At 37.3% G+C, this 23,900-nt stretch overlaps 1 protein-coding gene across 1 annotated transcript in view; it reads right to left on the bottom strand.

Moving 5' to 3' along the window:
* The window catches only part of ZZEF1 (zinc finger ZZ-type and EF-hand domain containing 1), a 54,088-nt gene that overhangs the window by 13,251 nt on the left and 16,937 nt on the right, over positions 1-23,900 (bottom strand). Inside the window, exons 19-45 of the mRNA XM_035900528.1 lie at positions 23,489-23,648; positions 22,406-22,527; positions 22,209-22,319; positions 21,412-21,578; positions 20,736-20,817; positions 19,949-20,150; positions 18,757-18,905; positions 18,127-18,367; positions 16,487-16,566; positions 15,173-15,266; positions 14,091-14,607; positions 13,284-13,448; positions 11,931-12,050; positions 10,925-11,086; positions 10,123-10,252; positions 9,724-9,862; positions 9,347-9,512; positions 8,507-8,769; positions 7,325-7,497; positions 6,595-6,742; positions 5,872-6,011; positions 5,157-5,434; positions 4,625-4,683; positions 3,969-4,081; positions 3,294-3,426; positions 1,438-1,634; positions 738-857 (exon numbers count right to left, since the gene is read on the bottom strand). Coding sequence (XP_035756421.1) covers positions 738-857; positions 1,438-1,634; positions 3,294-3,426; positions 3,969-4,081; positions 4,625-4,683; positions 5,157-5,434; positions 5,872-6,011; positions 6,595-6,742; positions 7,325-7,497; positions 8,507-8,769; positions 9,347-9,512; positions 9,724-9,862; positions 10,123-10,252; positions 10,925-11,086; positions 11,931-12,050; positions 13,284-13,448; positions 14,091-14,607; positions 15,173-15,266; positions 16,487-16,566; positions 18,127-18,367; positions 18,757-18,905; positions 19,949-20,150; positions 20,736-20,817; positions 21,412-21,578; positions 22,209-22,319; positions 22,406-22,527; positions 23,489-23,648 — 4,431 coding nt within the window. The remainder of the gene's footprint in view (positions 1-737; positions 858-1,437; positions 1,635-3,293; positions 3,427-3,968; positions 4,082-4,624; positions 4,684-5,156; positions 5,435-5,871; positions 6,012-6,594; positions 6,743-7,324; positions 7,498-8,506; positions 8,770-9,346; positions 9,513-9,723; positions 9,863-10,122; positions 10,253-10,924; positions 11,087-11,930; positions 12,051-13,283; positions 13,449-14,090; positions 14,608-15,172; positions 15,267-16,486; positions 16,567-18,126; positions 18,368-18,756; positions 18,906-19,948; positions 20,151-20,735; positions 20,818-21,411; positions 21,579-22,208; positions 22,320-22,405; positions 22,528-23,488; positions 23,649-23,900) is intronic.

The following is a 23,900-nucleotide window of genomic DNA, read 5'->3' as shown; positions in this document are numbered from 1 at the left end:
TGTGCTCAGAGCAGAACATTCATTTGGTACGATGCTGCCCAGAGGGGAGGAAGGTGGCAGACCCCTCTGAGTCAGGGCTGGTTCTCTGGCTGTAGGTCAGGAGGCAGCAAGATCCCACAGTCCAGATCTGATTCTGCAGTGTTTCTAACCAACCACTTGGGGAAACTTTCAGAGGAATTCCAGGGCATTACTCTTTTCTCTCTTGTTGTTGCTACAGTCCTAAGTATGAATTAAAATATCTCTTGCCTATATTAAAACATAACTAACAGTTGAACCATGCTTGTCTTCCAGCAATTAACAAACTTTCAGAAAGTATGTGCCCACATGCACACTGATCTCCGCATACTGCACTGCAGTAATACCTTGTACATGTTAGTGAGTAATGCAAGTTATGTCTTTCTTCAAGATTAATTATTATTTTTTAAATTGAAGAATCAAATTTTCAAGAGCAGTCTAAATAAAATTCATAAAATAACTGAGTGATTAATGCCTCATCTTGCAAATTTCTTTCAAATACAATTAAATTAATTAAAATCAGTTCCTGCTTCAAAGAAGGTAGACTTATCTACCCAATTATGATGAACAAAGGAAGGCAGATTCAGGGATACAATTAAGTGAACATTTTTATAAAGACTAATTAGAAAAACTCTTGAGACTTTCTTTAGAAAAGGGCAGTGCCATAACCTTTCATGCCACTGTGTGAAGCCTGACTTTTTAGAAAACATAGCTTTTCTTACCTCCAAGTCTCTGAGAAGCCAGGTCTTACTGAAGCCAGTTCCTTTGCTACATTTCTTCACTAGAAGCTTGAGTAAACCAGACTGAAGAAATGCACCCTGGATCTCCTTAAAGCCATGAATCTACGCACACAGACGGACACACACAAATAAAAAGTAAAAAGGGAACAATGCATCACAATGCTTGCAAGGCCTTATCACAGGGCCTCAGATAAATTTCCTGCCCAGATGAACTAGATTGGGAATCTTTTTCTTTCATTTCCCTAAAAAACTCCAAAATACAAATCCCCACTTCAAATACCTTAAGCGTATCATCTGTGACACACACAGTAGTAACTGGGTATCTCTTTTGCTCTGACAGTCCCAAAAAATACAGATCCCCTTTTCAAATACTTCAGGAGTAAGAAGAGGGGGCAAGTGAGCTTCACTCCATAAAGTGTTACCCCTATAAATTTCTTCTTCAGCTTTCATGAATGGTCAGCCCCCACAGAGGAAAAATGATTCAACTTTCAATTCAGACTCACGAATATTATTTAAAGCCTAGCAACATTTTCAATAGGGGATAAAAGGAGCCAGCTGTGAGAGAAATGAACTTGTGTTAGTTCCCCAGTGTATACCCAGTCAATACCCAAGTTTCTGTAGTGCAAGGTAGAATACAAGCTTTAATTTATCTATTATATTCTACGTGTCAGGCGAAAAATACCTTAAGTGTTTTGTAAAGCCCCTTTAGAGCGAGCGACAAGACCCAAGTTGCTTCCACTGCCTCAGCATAGCTACTGTCCATGCTGGTTTGCAGAAGGTGAGTGGATATAAGAACAAAATGCTGGAGGTATTGCCTCAGCTGGGTCTGGGAATCACTGCCTTCTTGTCCACATTTCTGAATCAGCTGATAATCTTTCACTACAAGAGAGAAAAACCACAATTTGCTAGGTTCATCTTAAAATGTTGTGGAATCATTTCTTACCAGTAGACGTGAGTAGGTGGAGACAAGAACACAACCCATATGCAAAGTACATTCTAATAACCACAGTCACATTAAAGAGACTGTAGAAGAACCACCTATCTGCTTTGCTGTGGCAAAAACATACTCTTGTATTGACTATTCAATGAATAGGAGATAAATTCAAGAAAATACTTCACTTTTCAGCTCAAGTTAAAAAAACCCTAGGTAACTTCTGGCAACAGCTGGTTATCTGCACATATTTGTACATAAACGAAACAGCATACAAAGCAGCACATTGTATTTTACAATTAAAATGGGGAAATTCTAAATTGCAACTGATCTGATGAAATAAATCTTGCTGATCTCTACTGTTTAAAATGTCAACAGTCAAAAAAAATAATAAAAAAGCTTTTATATTCAAATCTTTCTTCAATACCAAAAAGCAGTTCTGTCTTGTTGATTTTTCCAAGTGTCTTTTAAAGAACTTCAATAGTCAAAGCTTAGGACAACCTTTGCTTTTTTTACCTCACAGTATTAGGTCACATATGCCAAAGCTGAAAGCCCTCGCTCCTACAAATCTAACTGATTTATTATATGTTAAATGTTTAGCTTGACTAGCTTTTAAACAAGGTAAAATACAGGAAGAAAATTCTCTCTGGTACAACAAATGGGACCCAGGAGGCAGCACCTAGCTCTGGGGTTTTGTTGTTTTCTGGTAGTTTTTGTTGTGGGCTTGTTTTTCTTTTTAAATAGCCTTTAGACACCATAATATTATTCTAAAATATCCAGACATATTTCCTTAAGTAGGCGCTATTTCATGCTGTATAACTCTTATTATTTTTGTCTCAAACTTTAGCGGTATCCAAACTATCCTGAAAAGTTCGTCTGGACAGGAGGAAAGCAGAGAAGATAGACTCCTGACATTTTATAAAGCACATGAATAAGGAAGTTAGGCCTGGCCTCGTGGCATGCTTTTTTACAGGATCAGGAAAAAACAGCCAACACAGCATCATTTCAGAAGCAATGGGTATGTCTGTGTTTGTTCTTAGTCTTCATTTGCTAGTAGGTAGCACATCTTGCCCACAGTGGAAAAGGGCACTTCATAAAACTGCAGAGTATTTTTGGGCAACAAAATAGACTATCCCAAAAATATTCAGGCTCTGAGCCCCTTTCCTTTATATAGCAGCAGCTAACTACACAGAAGCAGCATGTGCATTTTTTAAATTTACAATTGTTTTAAAACATTAAGTACTTGTCTGTAAAGGCTAAGACACAAGCAGTAAGCAAATCTCAAACCAGAAACTGTTGCTTAATCAAAGGCCTATTTCTGAGATTTCTCAGTTAGTAAAATAGTCAATAGTTTCCCAGATAGTTTTCTGAATAAAAAAATAAGTGTCAGAGTTTTAAAAAGAAAACGAGTCTCCGCAATCCTTACCACAGAAACTTCACAATTTGGTTTAACCTATGAGCAGAAAATCAGGTGACTTACTAATAATGGATTTTAAACTCTGCAGACCTGCATCAAGGGCTCTAGTTAAAATACGCTTTTGGGTATCCATAAAAAACTGTAAGGAAATACTCTGTGATTATTTGATAAAATAAAAATGTCACAGAACCTGTTTTTCTCTTTCGGGTTTTGATATCTACTACAACTGCCCTGTTTTTCTCTGTGAAATGCTTCAGGATGATCACGTTATGAAGCTCATTAGCATTGTCCATGTACACAGAACGAGTCCCCATACACAGCACCTGAAATTGCAGCAAAAGTTTCAGTTATGGTTTAGAATACTTATTTGTAAATACAATGTCATCTTTTGTATTGGTTACATTTGCGTATACTTGGTATTGTATTTTTTAGCTGAAAAATCTGCTTGCTGCCAGGTATTTGTTGATCTTTAGAAAATGGCAGTTCCTTTCTATAAAAGAAATGCCTACAACAAAAAACTTAATGCTACATTGGCAATATATCAGAGTTATGACTATCAAGAGTGAGACTGGTTTGTTTTGCTTGTATCAAAAGCCCTTTTTGATACTCAAACATATTAAGCTGGTTTTCTCACGATAGTTACAAGTAGCACTCAAAGAAATATGAGGCAAAACCAGCTACATTATTCTTCATTAAATAAACATTAATTGTGCGCAAGTGGAAAGATGTGAACTCTGACATACACCGTGTTTTCACAGTCAGTTTATAATGGACGTCCCCAATTGATGAAATCCGTAGTGTTTACAAATAGAAACCTAAAAGCTCTAACCAATTTTGCTTCCTTTAGTATCAATAGGCTACTTACCTCAGGAAACCCAACCAGCACCAATAAAGTGAAGATATTGGTGTGCTTTAGCTGGAAGGGCAGTTGCTTAATGCAATGATCAGTGAAAGCAGCAATCACATTATGCCACTGCGCAGAAATTAGGAGGGCTGACTACAGACTTACCTGAAACTATTTTTCCTGAAGACAGCGTATCACTGTTAATCTGTCATAGATACAGCTTTCATATCATTACATAACTGGTTTTCCAACTATTTGAAGCTTTCATGTCAGCTGACACATGAATTCTATTTTGTTTTTCATCACTACAGCACCAATACTACTGTGCTTTCCCAAAGGGTTTACAGCCCCAAATCAAAGTGTGCCTGAACGTTGTCACCTTTAATTCTTAATTTTAGTTCACAGCTCAGAAGTTTTTCTTTGCACAACAGCAAGTGGTTTATTTCCCATGGATGTGACTACCTACTCTCTCCTGTGGACTACACAAATAACCTAGAGAGACTGGCCTCCTTGCTCTAAAGTCAGCCTTTGAGAAACTCCATTCCCTCAGCTGATCCTCTGTATATCCTGCCTTTAAATTTCATATGCTTTTCTACTTGTTTATGAACCTTCCTTGTAAAACACAGCTACAATGAAAAATTACACTGTCATATTTAACAGGCATGACATTAATCTTTGAATGCTTGAGAGCTTTCTCAAGATCTTCAAAATGGAACATCTGTCCTGCCCCTCCTTTCTGTTTCCAGTGCAATTTTGCTATACAAAAATATCTCTCTCAAACACTCTTACATAAAAGGGCCAGATCCAGAACACGGCACTGGTGATAGTTACCACATGACACACACTCCACCTTTCCCAAGTTACACAAGAGATATGTAACTCAACAAGAGAGAATAAATATCATGCAAATAAATATAGGACTGTATTTTGGTTTTCCTCGAAGTTTCCAAACCTTACTACTTGTACCATAACATGCTATGTGGGTAAGCACAGGAAAAATCAAGCCACTCTTCAACAGACGGCCTTCTTTTGAAAGGAAATAAAGAGATCCTCACTGCAACAAGGGCTACAGATGCTAAGCCTTTCCCCATGATCACAGTGCAGGTTTAATCAACTTTCTGTTAAAGAGGCTCTATACATGAGGCACACATAAAAGAAAATTAGTATTAGTCATCAGAGAGTAACTAATAGGTTTAAATTAAAAATCACCTGTCTAAACACACAGCTCCCAGACTGAAGAGAAGATGAGTTGTCTTCCAGCCTTCTGGCACTGTAGACCCATCTCCCGCAGCAAACAGATTATGTTTGGCTGAAAGGACTTTAGCTACCGCAGCATCCACTTCTGCAGGCATAAGTCTCAGGATTAACTGGCCCAGAAGTCCCAGTGTTAAATGATAAGTTTCATTTAGGTGGCCAGCATTTGAGATCACAACCTGAAACATCAGTGGAAGTATCTGCTCCAGATTAATCAAAGACATTGTGGAGCCCTATGGAAAAAGAAAAATCTCAGTAAGGCAGGGAAACAGGACTTTTAGTCAAAGTCATAGCACATACAAAAATCTTCTGTTCTAATGCTCTTTCAAATGGGACAAAAGGAAACAAAAAACTAGGTTCCTACTTCTGTTGTTGACCTGTTAAGCTGACCTGACATGTAAACCTAAGCTGACGGTTTAAACTTTGCAGCTGTTGAACAGTTAAGATAGATTTCTTTGCAGATAAATTAAAATTCCCTTCCCTCTCCCCCCACGCAGGAACAAGCCCTTACATTCCTTAGTAATGTGAAATGTCTTAAGACATTCCGATTTGCATTTTGTAACACGTAAGCAACAAGAGCCCATCTCCCACATTTAATTTGCTCTGAATTTTATTCATGTTATTTGTGATATCTAGAAAACTACACAGATTGAAAGTAAAAAGAACTAACTGATTTGAAAGGTGGTAACATAGCTGCCAGCAATCCTAGAATCCTCTTCTGAGAGCATTCAGCAAAAACTTGTTCCTGGCTAGGTATTAAAACCTTCTCTGCTTGTTTCTGGGCTGAATCCTCCAAAAGGCAGTCATCTGCTTTTTAAGTTAAGACAAAAGAAGAAAATCCCGAAAATTACTTTACAAATAAATTTAAAAAATTGACAGCTTAATTTTTTAGAATTACAATCTAAGGATAAAATCCCCTTTTTATTAAAATTTGAAAAGCAAGTCTTTATAAAAGTGTATAAAAGATAGTTAGGTAAAGAGATTTACGCCATCTATTCAAAAGCATACAATACAGTACTACGGACAGATCCATGTTTCTACCACAATTCTAACAATACTAGCCTTTAATAGAATAAGACACTCAACTTCTGGTTCAAAGTACGTAAGAATCCACAAGTATTGTGTCAGACCAGCAGAAACTATAATCTCTTTGAACAGATATCTATCAGTGGAAATCTACTGCCATTTCTAGAATCCTTTAAACCAAGTGCTAGGTAGCAGTTGTTCAAAGCAGTATGCTTGACAGGTTTTTACAAGGCAGACAGCTCACTTGCATTAAAGACATTTTCAAATACACAAAAATGGGTTAGGAACAAAAAAATACAGCTGTTTGCTTTGCATATGAATGATGATATGAATTCTGTGACAGGGAAAATGAGAAATAATCTTTTACCTGTTGGAGAAACATTATCATCCACAGACAAGTCTGACTCTTGTCTCAAAACAGCTTTCTTTGCAAAGACAGCTTTGCTTTCACTTCCTTCTTTTCCTTCTTCATCTTCTGCAGGAGACTGGATTCCATTGCGAGCATCTCCTTTCCCCTAAAAATAAAACAAAGACACTAAAAGATTAAAACAAAATTTAGTACCTGCAGAAACAGCCATGGAAAGAAGCAGCCAGTCATCTGCATTGGACAAACATTTTTCCTCGAATTTCAAAACCTTTTATTGGTTAAGAACTTCTTGATGTATACATGTCTTAAGCTTCCATACAGTGAAAATACATTTTTCTATTTTGCTTGTATCTCTATGCATAAAATTATACAGTGTGTAAAGCTATTACAGTGCAATAAAACTGCAGGAAACTCGTTCTTCTACCTAAGCAGTGCCAACAACTGGGGGAAACAACAACCCTCTCAGAAAGAATGTCCTTCGTTTCTTCCCGCCAACACTTTTGTGAATCAGTTGCCTTTAAGAACATAAAGTGATGCCTTTGTTTTTGATCAGCTGGATCTAATAAAAAATGAACCAACCAACAACTGTTCCCTTGCCCCCCAACTTTTACCTACAAATGAAATCATTACTACCCATTATTTCAGCTACATATCCAGAATAGGTTGTTTAAGTTTCTGAAGAACACACATCTAATTGGTATCAGGGGTTCTGTAAATAACAGGTACCTACATTATGATGCATAAAAGAGCCTGTGCTTGGTTTCTCATCTCTTCCCTTCACTGCTTTATCACCAGTATGACTTTTTGGAGCACCATCTGTGGGAGGACTGACTGAAACAGCGTCGTTCTCTGAGAAGGATTCACCTTCTGGTAACATGCAGAGGAGAGCTAAATTCTTCAGACCTGAAAGCAAGAAAGTTATAAAAGCTATTTAGCTGTTGAGTGGCGAGATAGGCAAAATGCAGAACTGAAACATTTTGAAAGACAACTGCAGACTTCCCCTCACACAATTCTTTTGAATATCAACTCCATCAAAAAGATGTTCGCCATCATCTTCATTTAATTATGTAGTTCCATTAAATAATAGTGATGAACAGGTGGTGACATTTTCCACCTCACAAAGATACCATCAGGGTAAAAGTCTTAATTAAGAAAGCATTAGAGATACCTCCCAACAGTGTAAATTATGAAAGGTAAAGGAAATTTACCTTAGCTTTTAATCTTCTGACCACTTAAATATCTATACAATAAAACTGTATGTTAAAAACAGATTAAATGAGTATGCATAAGTATTTGGTGGTGGTGGTGGTATTTCAGCTGCATTAGAGCTGCTCAAAAAAACTACCAGTAAACTTATTTGAACCTGAGTCTAGAATTTTTGATACATTCAACATAGGTCTCTATTGTACCACCCTATTTTCTGTACTAGGTGTTAGTTCACAGAAATCTTCATTTCCAGACAAATGGACATCATCCCCAGAAACAGATCTCATACTACAAATAATGTTAAAAAATTCATGCCAAGAGATGCAGAACAAAAAACATTTTCCACCAAGTTATTTGCTTTCCTTCGAGTCCTTCAGTTGTCAGTAACACGTTAGCAACAGAACATGATGCTATATTGATTGATCCTTTTGCAACATCTAAGATGGAAAAAAACCCAACCAAAGAGTTGCCAAGTTGTCTTCAGTATTTATGCAAGCATAAAATTAATTTTCTCAAACACGCTATTTTCCATGTTCCAGTGACCCTGAACAACACTTATTCTACACTTGCTTTCTACATAAACAGTTATGCTCAGTGAAGTACACAGTAGCTTCCCCTTTCCTTTGGAAACTTCAAAGTGAGTAATCACAGACTTTTCTGACACTTGCTAGAAACTATTGTTTCAGTGAAGGAGGAGCTGACTCACCTTTTCCGTGCTGTGCTTTCATCAAGCAGTCTCCGATGAGCTGTATGCACTGCTGTTGCAGAACTCTGGCATGACTGAGGACCTGTGTATCTAGTTTCTCTCCTTCTACTTCCTCCCCATTTGCCAGATCTGCACTGTAGAGAGTCAAAGCTGCAAACAGCAGCCAGGAATAATTGTGGACATATGGCTGGATGAGCCTCTGTCGGTCACTGATTCGAATAGTCACCATTGGGTACACTGTGATGCTGTGAGTGGGCAAGTGACTGAAAGAAAAAGGTACATAATTTTGAAATGCAGCCACTGTCTTGCTACCCAATGTAGTTAGTAACACACAACACCTTTGCAGCAAACTATGAAAACCCCAACACATTCCAGAGTTTCAAACTGTAGCCCTTCAAGTGCTGTAAACTGTCAGAGCCTCACTGACTTCAGTAGTGCTCATTTAACAGAACCTGAACTGTCTTGAGACCTCCTGCTCCAGAAATGAAATTTTTTAAGATCTTTGGTGTCAAGCACTGAAACCTATGTTGTCTAAGCACAGCACTAGGCATTTCTTCTATCCTATGGCTCAGGGTTGATAACTATCCTTCTGCAACTTTCACAGCCATGGCTAGAAAACAATTGCTATGAAGTTACTTGGGGCAGGATTCCAAACTGCAGAAATTTTTGCTGAACGGGTCCTATATTTGTTATGTTTCCCTGAAGGACACCAACTGGATGTTCTGATGATGTCAGATGCAACCTTGTAGGAAGCGACATGAGAATGACTGACTCTACTTAATTGCTAATTATCGCTTTTCTGACAAGCGAAGTGGGGGAACAAAATCCTGCATTTAATACCTGTCAGAGTATTTCTTTGCAGAATAGCACCCATAGCAAAGGTCAAAGTCATCACACACATTGCAGTTCATTCTCCGACCTATGATAACTCCTTGGCAGTGATCACAGGCATATTCCATGTTAACCATTTCATGGTCATCCTCATGTCCTTCAGGTTTAACTCCACCTGTAAAGAAATATTTTAAGATTTCCCTGTAAATCCTTTTTGATAAAGGATCTTTCTTCATTTCAAGTTCATGTTCAGACTAGGAAAAGAAAAGCTTGACATTTCTAAAATATCCAGAAGAAAAGTCTTTCACTTTATTTTATATATAATTGAGAAGGTACTATTTTGCCTTCAAGTACGTGGTTTTGAGGTTTTTTTTTTAATGACTTACCAAGAAAACAAGTTTTACACAGATCCATATCATTGCATTGCAGACAGCGGTAACGATGCCATGGTGCAATTTCATCACAGCCATCACAGGATATGTCCACATTTAACAGGTCGCAGTAACGAGCAACAAACATGTGCATCTAGAACAATAAATGGACACAATTCACTTGAGTATTGTTTTCTGATTTTGAGAAAGCTCTTTTTAGACAGAAAGCAGAACACTTCTCCTGCCAAAAACGCATGGGGATCTTTTAATCATTTTAGATTTTTGAAGGCCTACAGGAAGCCAGGGATCCAACTCATGAAAAAACAGTCTAAGTCAGATTCCTTTCTCTCTTTATGCTTTCAAAAGTCTCCTAATTACCCCTTCTGCATATAAATAAGCAAATCATGAAGTCACCTTTCTCTGCTTCTCTGGGTCAGCTTGAGCTATCTTTTCGTACCAGGTCTCAAACATTACATCCTGACATTCATCCATCCACTCACAGTTTTGCTTGTAGTCTGCAATTTCATCTTCTTCGCTCCACTGACTAAAAGAAAAGCAAGCTCAAAATTAAGTCTGAATGCAATCAGGCTTCCCTCTAACATAACTTGGTATACTTGGTATACCTTTTTTTTTTTTTTTTTTTTTTTAAAAAAAAGAACAAAGTGCTATAACATGCTAATAAAAACAGAATTGTGAGAACTCCAGTTCAGGAGGTTAATAAATGACCATATAGACACTTGCTTCTTGCCTCTGTGACAAGTTCTTACATACGTATGGGGAGCTTGATGCAAAATCAGAAATATCTACACTTACAAAACTGCTTTTGTTAATGCTGGCAGATCAGATGAGAAATTGTAAAAGCTTTTTGGCTTTTACATTTGCTCATGTGTAAAAAGTAAAACTACTATGCAGGTGTAAAAACATCTGATATTTATCAAGACAAGAAACAGCATTATCTGCCTCCTGCTACACTGCTGAACAAGTGAAATGTTCCGGTAGTAATCAGGTTAAAAGTAAGTTTTAATCGTTTTTGCACCAGTAACGCTGCAGAACTTCTCAAATACTTCAGTTAAGCCCTTGGATACTGGCCAAAATTTTGCCATACTTGTTAGGATTATTTTTATTACTTGTTCCAGCACAAAGTTCAGGAGCCTTTCTTGGTAAAAATGGCATCAATAGTTCGTACCATGTGAAAGTTGCATTCTTCCTGACTCACCAAATGACACTGTCATGAATACTTATGTTTTCTTGTGATGTGGTCATAAGAAGATGGGGTAACTGAATCTCAACAAAGAAGGAAAGATCGCTCGGTTCCCAACTCATATCCAAAAGGTGAAGGAGAGTTGTCTGCACACATGATAATGCAGGAAGCAACGATCTAAATAAAAAACAAGACAACAAAATATGACTGCTCTAGCCTAAAGCTGAAATTACACATTTGGGGATTAAGGAGGACAATCACTGTAGCCTTTATTCTGCATTAAATTAACTATATGGCAGAAACTCAGGTTTCCCAATGCATAAACTTACACAATTTAGCAAGAAGCATAGCCAACGCAATTTGAAATAAAGATGGTATCTTTTACGGATTCAGATGAGATACAGTTTAAGTTATTGCCTGAGCATTAACAAGAGGGTCTGTTTCTCTTCTGCAGTACAACATTTTCTGGACATTTGCAGGAACTTGTTCTCTTTGAAACCTTTGCCATGTTCAGTTGAAACCAGACAAAGGACTTAGAAATTATTGGCAGGGAAGCAGGCATTATAGTCACAAAATTCTCATTCCTTTAGGACACCTGGCTATAAATCGCAACAATTCTAACCAGGATGCTACACAAAGATGAGCTTCAACATTAAAGCATGGTTGCAGAATTGTGATACTTATTGTGGCGCTACTCTTGCCAAAGCATTCCACAATAAATTTGCTATTTCTAGTATTTTCCTATTAAGCTTCAGAAACACGCTGCAGAATTATAACTACAAAACGCATAAGAAGTTTTAACATTGATAAATCTATTATGCTTCCCTGTGCAGTATTAATAAAAAGGTAACTTGGCATTTTTGATCACAAGATCAAGGTTCCTTATTTAGTTTTGTAAATAATGCAAAGTACAGTCAAACTTAATGAAGACATTAAACAATAAATAACAAGTGACAAGGGAAGCGGTAAGGAAGAACAGAAAAAAAAATCTCACGTAAGTAATGCAAGCAATGTACTGTACCTGTCATTAATCGCACTAAATCCCTTCACAGACTTTACCAGGAACAAAACAAGCTGATAGTAGGACTCTCGAATCTCTTTGTGTAGCTCAGCACCACAGCCTTCCAAGTTTCCAAAGTAGCTAGAAATTAAAGATTCAGTTTAGTAGTCTAGAATTCACTGCTACGTTTTAGGTAGCATGATTTGTGCAAATTTTACAAACAGGCAATCTTTTAAACACTCCACACAAGTGGGAAGGACGTTAGTTTTGTTTAAAATGCTGTCTACCGCTTTCAAAGAAAAATAAGATAATCCCGTACCAGGAATCAGAAGTTAAGAAACAAAAGTCTTTCAAATTAAAAAGCAGCTTTACAAAAATCTAATCAAGATCTTAAAGAAAATCAGTGCACTGCAAGATGACCATAAAAAGCTCTTGACAAGTGAGAAACCAGCTGACAGAGTTCAGGCAGCACTGTCCAGACACGCGATAGAAATCAGGCCTAAATTCATGAACCAGAACAGCATAGTATTAGCTCCTGCTTTGAGATAGTGCTTTCTAGTTGTAGTACTTTCCAGTTATACGTAAAATATGGAAAAACTTTAATTTTTTCTTACTTAGAACAACAATTGCCCATGCATATAATTCATATGATCTTTTTTCCTCTTTTTTTTTGTGTGTGTATATGCAAGCCCTGTAACGGGTACACAGCACTGCAGACCTTAGCTTGCACGTCCATCACTTTAGCCTCTGGCACATGAGTATAATATATCACCCCACAATAAAATCTGTCTTGTACCGGTATCACATCCAAAGTTATGAAAATTCACAAACAAGCAAATGCTTGACTAACAAGATATAGCACACGCCATTCTTGGAACTTAGTTCTTCTGCCAGATAAGTATTACCTTGATTTACAAAGTAAGTTCACAAAAATTATAAAGATGCAATGCTACATAAGTAATTACAAGTTAAATGTCTTAGATCACTACAGCTTTACTGGATGAGAAAGAAACCAATCTAGAATTAGACAGGAACTTAAACTAAGGCAATAACCAATGACTCTACAAGTTTGTTTCGATGTGGTTGGAAATATAAAGATGTTTCTAGGTATCCAGGCTATGATTCAACCACATGACACCCACTGGCATGAACAGCTGTACAAATAAGTCCCACTTGAAAATAATTTTTTTTTTTTTAAATGAAGCACACAAGATACGCATAGTAGCCTAAAAAATAATCCTTGGGTCCTATTTTTATTAGCCACATGGATTACAAAACAGTAACTTCCTACTGTTTTCAATATACATTACTGGGAGAACACAAGGACTAAGACATTAAATCACATGGCTGAGACTTATCAAAATAATTACTTACTTTGTAAAATCTTTCTGACAGGCTAGAAGTTCTAAGAGAAAAAGTACACACGGTGGATGAAAACAGTGTGGCTGCCCAAGTGAGTCTAGGCACTGGCGGATTGTCTTGAGCACTTCCATAATACTCTGTCCTTGGGATTTTCTCAGAGCAAGAACCTTTAAAACACTAAGAGGAGCGAAAAACATCTATGAGGACTTCAAAACATAGTGTTTAAAATAACCCAAATAAATCACAATTCAAGAAGTACTCGGCTAGTTAACAAGAGTTTGGTTTCTAAATTTCCAATTGTATTTCAGCAGTGGTATATTGCAGTTGGAGTGAGTGATAAAGCTTCAACCAGAATCCAGGACTTCCTGCACCAGTCCAAGTTTTAGAGCCTAAAATAGACAAACTGAGAATTGGAAATCTCTCTTCTGATTTACATTTGCAGAATATCGGGTAATTTAATGAGAGACGCAACTATTCTATATTTGGCATCAAGGATTTCTAGTACTGCTATACCATGCCTTTGCTGTTTGTAGATAAGAAGCAGAATGCCACTGCAAACAGATCTCAGGAAGCAAGACAAGAAGCAGTCAAGTAATTGTTTTTCACATTCTGAAGTTCTACATGACAGAAGTGAATCAAAGGAAGTAATACTCTCTACAAGCCCCTACATGGTTGTGCATAACTGGTTTGACACATAAAACTGACAATTATTCACGTACAAAATTATTTTCAATGCAGCTAAAATGTTTTATTCCATCTGAAGAGGTCTGAAGACAAGTTTCTGTGTTTTATAATTGGCAACATTTTCAATTTGCTTACCTTTCACGTGAAAGTGATTGATCCTTAATAAAGTCTAAAGTGTTTTTCAATATAGGATATTTCTCCTTCACAGTAGGCACAGCTCTCGGCTCTTCCATTGATCTGAAAGACAGCAGCCTTAGCCTTCCACGGCTGAACTGAGATTTTCGTGTAGGAGTGGAAGGAGGTGATGATATATCTTCATGCTGTGAAACTGTATTCTCAGCAGGCTTACTGTGAAATGCAGATGCTTCTTCTGTTTGGAGGGGATCTGGAACTTGTTTAACCTTCATATCAGATTGCGTCATTTGGCCCCCCTCCTTTGAAACAGGATGAGTTACTCCACTGGAAGACAAGGAGTGTGCTGCCTGGAAGTCCGTGTCCACAATAGAACCTTTTCTTTGGCATTTATCACTGACATACAGTTGGACATCATCAATACCTTGGGCTTCCAAACTGTCTGAAGCAGAATCTTTCCTCTTTGCTCTCATGGGCAAAAAACTCAGTAATAAAAGGCTCTTCTGCATACAAAGTTTTGCTGCAGCATAAAAATTGGAAGAGTTAAAATCATGACAATAGAACACCAAACTTTCCATCTTCCGCTTAGAAGAAGTGATTTATCTTGTTCCTTCTAAGCCAAGACAGCTAGATAATACTGGTTTTCCTATTATATTGATCATGACATTATCAGTTACTTAATTCTAGATTTCCAAATACGAAATTTGAATAACAACACTGAACCATAGGAAGCACAGAGTAGTCAATGAGAACACATTTTATTCTATTAACACTCTGCTGCTATTCTAACATCAGTTAATTGTGGCAAAAAGTATTTACAAAAATAGATGAACATAACTTCAGAACCAGGTGACCCAAGTGAGAGGTCACTCCCTGCAGAATTTTCTCATGTAGTATTTTCTGCAAAGGATAGCAGAACACAATCCCAGATAGCTCATGTAACGTACACTAGTTTATCTCTTAAGGTATTAAAAAGTAAGCCAAGTTGCTAATTTGCCTTTTACAGCAAAAATAATGTTTAACATTTACATTATGCTTTACTAAACTACCTGGAATGCTTAAACATTTGGAGAGACAACACTTACCAAGAGCTTCTGGGTTCACCTCACTTGCTTCTGCATTCTGCTTCTCCTCAGTATCATTTCCCCTACCCATGAGGGATTTCTGCTTCATTTCCAACTGTAGACAGGATGTTAAAATAGTCAAAATATGACTCCCCCTGTATATCTATACAGCAAGGCAGTATGAGGACTGTACCGCATTAAAGGAATTTAATCTCAAGAACAGATGACAGTATTTACTATTCCCCACTGCAGAACAAAACACCTAGTTGTCTAAAAGAGCAATACCTAAACTATCAGAGCAGGTAACACAGCCTCATACCAAGATGCTCAAGGTTTGTAGGCTGAGACCCTTCCCTGTCTTGTGACTAGACTGTGCATCAATCATACAAGAAAAAGAAGGCTTCCCCTTTACCCCCAGCACTCAAGAAAAGGTATACGTTTAATCATGCGATAAGATTCTCCAAAAGCGTCATGTCATGTAACTACTGAGCACTGTCAGATGCAAACATCACCTGTCATGCAATGGGTACAATGCAGCTACTCATCTTAACATGCATCTGCACTCGCTGCATCTCTAGTGCATCAAGCTGCCAGGAATTCTTGCAGGCAGGAAAGAGGAGGGAGGAGGTCACAAGATACTAGAACAGGTAATTTGGTTGGCCCACATCTGAAGGGCTCACAAGAGCAGAAGAAAAACGGGCCATAGACTGAATTAGCCGGTCTTGAAGGCCACATAGCTGTTAACACTTAGAATTTCCTGCAGACTAGTGAAAGCTAAACAAATTTTGACTCTCCGTAGCTGCAGGTGATGGCAGACACCTCTCACCAGGTTGTGAGCTGATGACACCAGCTCTTGACACGAGGTTTGTTTCAGGTAAAGTGATGTGCAGAAAACATACTCTGAACTGCAGCCAGTTACTTGCTTGTCAAAGAAGCAATTATTTCCTTTTCTGTTAGCACTGCCTTACTGTGAGAATGATGTTTAAGACAGATTTCCTTCTAAGCTAGATCTCAAAAGAACTCCAACTGCTATGTAAGAATCTTCCTAATAAACAACACACATTCTTGCTGAAAAATTACACAAATATAACTGATTTTGAGTCAAATTCAGTCATAAACACTCATGATGACACATCTGGGGCTGAGGGAAGGAGGGGAGTGTAAGAATGCATTTAAATGTTTAAGTTCAAAGTTTAGACGTGAATATATGTTCTTCCTAACTAAACCCAGTTGACCTAGAATCACTGAAAACATAGTTCCACCCCACTTCTTAACATTGCATTGTGAAATATTAAGGTAAATCATATTAATAGATAACCTCCTGAGTGATCTTACCATCCATATTCTAATTGAATCAGCCAGGGAATATACTTGTGCAAACTCATCACTCAAAGGCACCTTGCCTCCACTGTTGACTGGAAATGAAAGAAAGAAGAGTCCTGTTTATTTATGGCTTCATTTTTACACAACTTGACTACTTAACTAAAATTATGCTAGAGCTTTCCCTTCATCTCTTAGTCAATATTTGGAATTATGCCTGTAAGAAAAATAGGGAATAAAAACTGCCAAGTTTCATGTGCCTTAAATACATAAACTGTACCTTGACAGAGTTATTGGCAAAGTTAAATTATTAATCTCTTTCTTGTCTCTCCCCAAAATTGATGACTGCAGCCATGCAAAATAATAGTTTCTCCCTATACGTGCAAATATTACTAATGCAAACTGATATTAGAATAATCAAGAAATGTTTAGTATTAATTTAAACTCTATAGATTTATTTAGTTATCAATTTTTTCCCCTTTTGTTTTATGCTATGAATTTCTGGAGTGGACTTTCAAGATCAATTTACAAAAATTAAAGACCTGACAGAACACTTGCCATCAAAACTGGCCTAACAGTGACCATGGAGAAAGAGACATTTCTGTGCAGGGTCTTCCCTCTCCCATTCCCCCATATAATTTTTTTTCCTCCTTCTTTTCAGCACCACTTGTACATACTTCACATGGCATAGGTGAACATGGGTCCTAAAATTAGTCTGCCCCCGTGAGACCGACAAGTGAAGCTATTATGTTACATAATAGCAGGATGGATATCTTATCCCCTCGTTAATAGTTTCCTGAGCTACCAAAGTTTTCAATCTTACTCAGAAAATCAGATCAACTGTCATTGACTTGATGACTAAAGTGGTCTTGCCTTTAGTCATTTTGTCTGTCTGTGTGTCAATCACTTTTACCCATAACTCTACAGCTCAAAATCTAAGACGTTTAGCTTCAAAATTGTGACAGAAAGAGAAAGTCTGAAATGAAACCCTTCAAAACCAAGTAACATCTTATTATCCAATACTTCAAACATATCAATAAGCTTAATGGAAGGATGGTGTAAGTTAAAAAGTTGTGCATTTTACCTACTGAAAATACATACGTTGTAATAGAACAGACATTGTACAAGTTAAAAGCAAAACATTGCCTTTAATTAAAAAAAAAAAAAATATATATATATATTTTGAGGATGCCAAGGTTAGTTTCCACACTATAACGTTTTGGGAGGTAATTCATACCTCCTCTACCCCCAACATTTAAAAACATATTTAAGCTGGTGCTGGCTTTTTAGAAAAGATACAATGAGAATGGAAAATGATATAAAAACCTTTAATCATTGGGAGCCACATTGTTCTGAATTAAAACCCCAGAGGACATCACTACTCTCTTTGGGCATATCCTTATAAGGCTTAGTCAGTAGCTTATGTGGTTATTAATATTTGGACAGAGCTCTGAAGATAAAAACATATATTAATAAAAATAAACACTCTAGAGATAAGGCTTACCTAGTCTAAGTGAGAAATTCTTTATACAGATAATATATTTTTAAAATTGTCACACTAAACTGATTCTTTCAAAGTTTATAAAGTGAACTATAAGATAGCCTTTTACAAACTTTAAGTCTTCGTTATTAAGATAGTCTAATATTAGAGTTACCATATTTTTGAAGCTTCTCATATAAATCTGGAGTGAGATACACCAAAGCAGCAAATGTTGAGTTCACAGCTTGATCAACAGTAGAACCAGCAACTATATCTGTCTTTGGGGCCTGTTTTTTACATGCCTGTATAAGTCCTTTGAAAAGTTCAGATTTTTGCCCACTGAAGTCCTGGGCAGGATCTGATTTTGCAAAGTCAATAAGAAAGTTACGGCAGTCGTCTTGGTGAGAGCTTCTACCCTGGAATGAATGTTAGAAAACATTTACTTTAATATTACCTGAAAAACTGTTGCAGCTCGTTTCTACAATTAAGTCAACCTGCAGTGTATCCACTGCAGTTGAGCAACCTGATCTAATGAAAGATGTGCCTGCCCAAGGCAGGGGGGGTGGAGTAGATACCTTTGAAGGTCCCTCCCAACCATTCTATGATTCTATGAAAAAAGAAACTAATAAAGGGCACAGAACAACAGTTTCATTTCCTCCTTGATATTTGAATTAAATAGCACAAATGATGACAACTTTAGCACAACAGCACATGCTTAAGGAGGCATCAACTAATTAAGTCTGAATGAAACTGTGTGATACACAGGGATTTCATGCCGTCAAAATGAAAGCAGTGGCGTAAGTACCTCTTTTTTATCTTGGTGCAGTCTACTGCTTTGACTGGCTCCCAGGAGTGCCTCAGGACACATCTGATGCCTGAAGACAGGTTTCCACAGAGGAGAATTAAGAACTGATGTTACTTTCAAAGGAGGCAAGTCTGCTTCACTACCTAGTTCTGCAAGAAATTCAGAACAGACACTTCAGTTACTAAATATTTTTGTTCATTTTTACAGATTAAAGAAAATAATAAATGTTAAATATCCAGTAGGGGGGAAAAAGGTAACACAAACAGGCTGAACAAGTAATTTAACAACATTCTCTAACTTCTCTTTCTCTAAGGTGGTGCAGAAAACCAATGCACGCTTTAACAATAGCATCAATATCTTATCTTATAGTGACAATATGTTCCATTATCCAAGGTCTTTAAATTAAACATTTTTGCTGTACTTATATCCATAGAAATTCCCAAAGAATTTGCAAGAGTTTAAAAGCTTTTTCTCCTACAAAAGACATAATAATTTGTTATATCTAAGGAAACTTGCAATTAACAAAGGAGAAAAATATTCTAAGATAAGAACGCTTCAGTCAGTTCTCTAAATCCACAGTAAGTACTGACCACCTGATTGCAGCAAGAACTCTGTAACTTTGTTTAATATCTCCAAAATGGTGAATGAATTCAGATTTAGGAAGCTAGCTGCAAGTATTCTGGTTTTGAAATTAAAAAATAAACAACTTTTTTTTTTTTTTTTTCTCTTTTCTTCTTTTCTCTTATGGCACCCATCTCACATTTCTTATTTAACTTCCCTTCAGTGGCCCAAATCCTAAGTGTGCTTAACTTCTGGAATTAGCCAAACTTAATTTAATTGGGCAAACTCTGATATTACATCACAAATGTAATTCAGCTTAGTATCATTACTGTCAGGTGTCCACCTCTTCCTAATACTGGCTTCTGACTTTTAGAAAAATCACAGTGATCCCTGGGACATTTTCAGAGTAGTCCTGCAGAACAGTGGTCAGGCTTGCTGCACAGAGGCCACACAAAATGGATATAGCTCAATGCCCAAACATCATTAAGCAGCAATACAGCAAGACTTCCATCTTCAGTCAAGGGGGAAACACAGAAGGAACTTTATTTTCACAGGGGGTTTGAAACATAAGGTCCTTGTATCTTATTTTTATATGGCACCACAACTTCTGGAGCTATTTAAGTGCACTCACCTCGTAGAGATTTCAGCGCCATACTTCGGGAAGCCAAGCGCCCCATCAACCGGGATACAAGAAGCTGTAAATCCAAGCCCCAAGAAACAGCAACATCTGGTAGGCCATAAGCAGTGACGGAAAACTTGTAGCCCCACTCATTATTACTGCTGTCAGAGTGAAAGAGAAACTGCAGCCGTGGGCCAGCCTTAAAGGTCACTTTCTACAGAGCAACAAAACAGTCATTTTGCCAAATGTACATGACAGGAAGACGTTTCAGGGTAATGAATTTCCTTCAGCAACTGTGATTTTTTCAGTATTACGTTCTGTCCATAACAGATCTAATTTCCCCCACCATCTGAATGAGAAACCCACAATACTAAGCAGATAACAATTTCTATTCAATAGCTTAATGAGAAATTACATAGATGATTGAGCTTTAGAAGTCGGAGCCATAAAACAATAGGAAGCACTATGCTTGTCTCACAATGTAAAAAAATTGTGAGGGCAGAGTGTCAACAAATAAGTTTAACCCACGTTGTTACTGGCAGTTAAACATGATTATTACTTTTCATTTTGACTGACTGCTCCTCTGATAACAGCAACAAAGAGGGATTCTTTACTCATTCACTTCTTTTATCTGCATCATTGCAGACTTTCCTCCCCACCTCCTGCCCCCCACCTTTGAGAGGCAATAAACACACGCATGGAAGCACACATGCTTTTAGACAATAGTTTTTCCACAAGAATCATAAGAATTTCCTAAGATTGGATATATCACTTAGTTCAGAATTTTAAAGGTGCTCACCTTAGGCCACTTCTCAGTGCCAACCTTTGTATCGTAACGAGTTTTTGCACCTCTGGCATCAGTAAACTCCAGGTAATCATACCTGTGAAAATTGCAATTCATTACTCCCACATTTACTTTTTAAGTTTTGGGGGAAAATGTTTGCTTCTGGATTTTCACAAGTGCTGCATCTCAGAGTACTCTATCACATGAATCACACCTGCATTGGTTCACGTTAGTTCATGTTTCAATGCAATAATCGCAGCAAACACAGACCTGCTTTCCTGCAGAACTTTCCCAACCCTTCAGAATTGGTAATGGGTGTTAATTTTATCATCTGGCATATGCCTTAACTAAGCAGTAGCTTGACACGTTACCAAGAGAAACCAAGCCAACTTGCCTAAAAAGGGCAAAATAAATACCACAAACACAAACTGTGGTGGTCACAGCAATATTACAAAACAGACTAACATCAAAAGAAGCAAAATTCATAGGAACAGCATGTCTGTGCCTTTGCCAGGAGAAGTGGCTTTCAGCATGAGAAGTCATTTAAAGTAACACATTGTATATTATGCAAGACAAAGAAGAAATTGAAATGGCATTCTTGGAGCGCAAGAAGTATTCCTTGCATATTGAAACATGAATTGCCTCTCTGCAAATAGATATTGGAATCTAACACAGCACAAGATTAAATTACCTCCTTTCAGTTTCACATTTCTCATCAAATTCCACCTCAAAGTAAGTTGCCCCATGACATAGGAAGACTGAGACCTCATGGCAATTATTTTCATAGTTATGAGGTGACTCCATTGTCCATGTTCGCAATACTACAGGCTGTTCTTGCTGCCAGCTTTCCATTTCCACCTGTAGAAAAACGCATTCCTGAGATACAAATGTAAAGCATTTAAAAAAAATAAAATAACCACACTAGATTTTTGTGTCTATACTTTCAGGTTGCCAGAGGTACATACAAGGTGGCATTTCAGAGGTTACAGCACTGATTTACACCTGAACTAGTTATAAAGATGCCCTTGATAATCATGGTAAAGAGGGACTTCTAAAGCAAAATTCATCTAGCTCAGCGGGGAGGAGATAGCCTCATTCCAGAAGCGCCTACAAGTCACCAACGATAACAAAAGAGTATCTACATTACAGATATCCAGACTTTATTTGCATCACCTCAAGCAATGAAGCTAAAACTGTTAAGCACATACTATTTTTAATTTATTTTCCTCCTTCATCCTCAGAATCCCTCCTTCCTATCTACATTCTAGGCTTCTTATTCCAGTCGCACTTTCTGGTCACTTTGCTCATCTTCCATATCAGTACAGATAGATTTCTAGTTCTTCACTCAGTATTTCATTACACATCCCATGCTTTTAGAAGCTTTCAAGCTCCTTTCAAATGCTCACCAATAGAATCACCTGAGTTTTCTATGCCTTTCTTGCAATTTTGCTTTTGCTTCACTGTAATAGCGTCTTCATCTCTAGTTACCTTATGAGGCTCACTGCAAAGTCTTTTCAGTGGTTCTATCAAAGTGCTGAATCCCTGTAGCAGAGTACAGTATGGAATGTCTAAAGTGCAAAAATCCAGCAAGAAGATGACCTAGGAGAAAACACAGGTCTCATGAAAATTCATGTTAATATAACCATGCTACCCGGGAATAGTACAAAATCCCAATGTTCACTTACCAGCTGACGAGTTGCCATAGCAAAGACAGAGTTACTTATTTTTTCTACTATTGTTTTGCCACTATATTGAGATAAAAGTGACTGCAAAATCGTTCTGATATTTGACAGGAACTGGCCCACATCTAAAGAGAAAAAAAACCCTTAATAGCCACCTTACGAATTTGCTACCACAACCTGGTTTATCAAACACTTAAGTGCACAGTGATGTGCACAAGAAGACAGACAGCAGGAAAGGTATCTGCTGCCCCACGGCAGTGACACTCAAGAGCAAAAACAGTTCAGAGAAGCTTTCTGTGATATTTCTATTGTGGAAACAAGTCATGCTTATCAACGATATTAAAAAAAAAGAGGACTGATGAGTAATTTAATCAAATGCTCCAAGATTGTTTCAACAGTCTCAGTATACTAAACAGCCTCCTCTCTGGGTAAACTTACGTGCAGCTTAAGTAACAAATGAGGCTAGTAATTTTTGGCTATAGCCCTACTCGATTTTAAAATGTAAGACAGGAACACAAAGAACTTATTTATACACAAATAACATACATACAAAGTAATTTCACATAAAATTACATCTCCATTAAGTATTTAGCCCAATTAACTACTCAATACTGAGCTTCTGCATAGAAAATAATAATAATAATAACAACAACAACAACAACAGCTGTAGCAAAACACCCCTTAGAAGTGTCCAGCTTCTTAAGTTCCTTTCATCTTGCCATTACAAGCATCTAGGAAAATATATTCCACCACACAGCACCTGGGAATATATGTAAGGGAATTTTAAAGAAATCAAAATGCTCAAATGAAAATCTGTAAGTGAATTTTTTTTTCCAGAATTTGACACCCAAAACTTACTCAAGTGTTTTCTGAAGATTCCCCCACCATAAAATTATTGGTATGGTTAAAATTCTAAGTTGCTCAATATGCCTACAAATTCCTTTCTAGAGACATTAGAAATGCTGTGACAGTTACAAGTATGCCTCAGGCAACCCCTGCAATTTGATTATAATGCAATTTGAAAAATCACATTTTAAAATCCCATATTACACCTCATCTAATTCTGCATTCAATCCCAGCACTTACAGTTTTTAAGTATTTCTACAGCAAGATCCTTGGCTGAATTATCGCTACCCTTAAGTTGCAGGTAGCACCATGAAAGGAGGCTACCTTGAACAGACCAGAATAAGGAAGACAAGACTGTGCCACTCTCTTGCTGTGCAATGTCCAGCATCATCATTTCACACTGAAAAATAAAGAATGTAACAAAAGGATGTTGTCTTCTGCTGCAGAATGACACACAATATGTACTAACTAAACTGTGATGGACATTATCATCCCACTCACCCCACAAAAAAGATTAAATGCAACTGACAAGCAGCATATAACACCATGAAGCAACTAATGTATTTTGTTTTGATAAATCACAATTTTAAGTAGGAATAGCTACATATGAGTCATTCAATGTTCTCAGCACATTTTTTTCTGCGTATGTAAA

The sequence above is a fragment of the Egretta garzetta genome, unplaced genomic scaffold (genome assembly GCF_000687185.1).
Source record: "Egretta garzetta isolate BGI_Z169 unplaced genomic scaffold, ASM68718v1 scaffold108, whole genome shotgun sequence".
NCBI classification, from domain to species: Eukaryota; Metazoa; Chordata; class Aves; order Pelecaniformes; family Ardeidae; genus Egretta; species Egretta garzetta.
The sequence above is the reverse complement of the archived record's forward strand: the minus strand, read 5'-3'. Positions and strand labels throughout refer to the sequence as shown.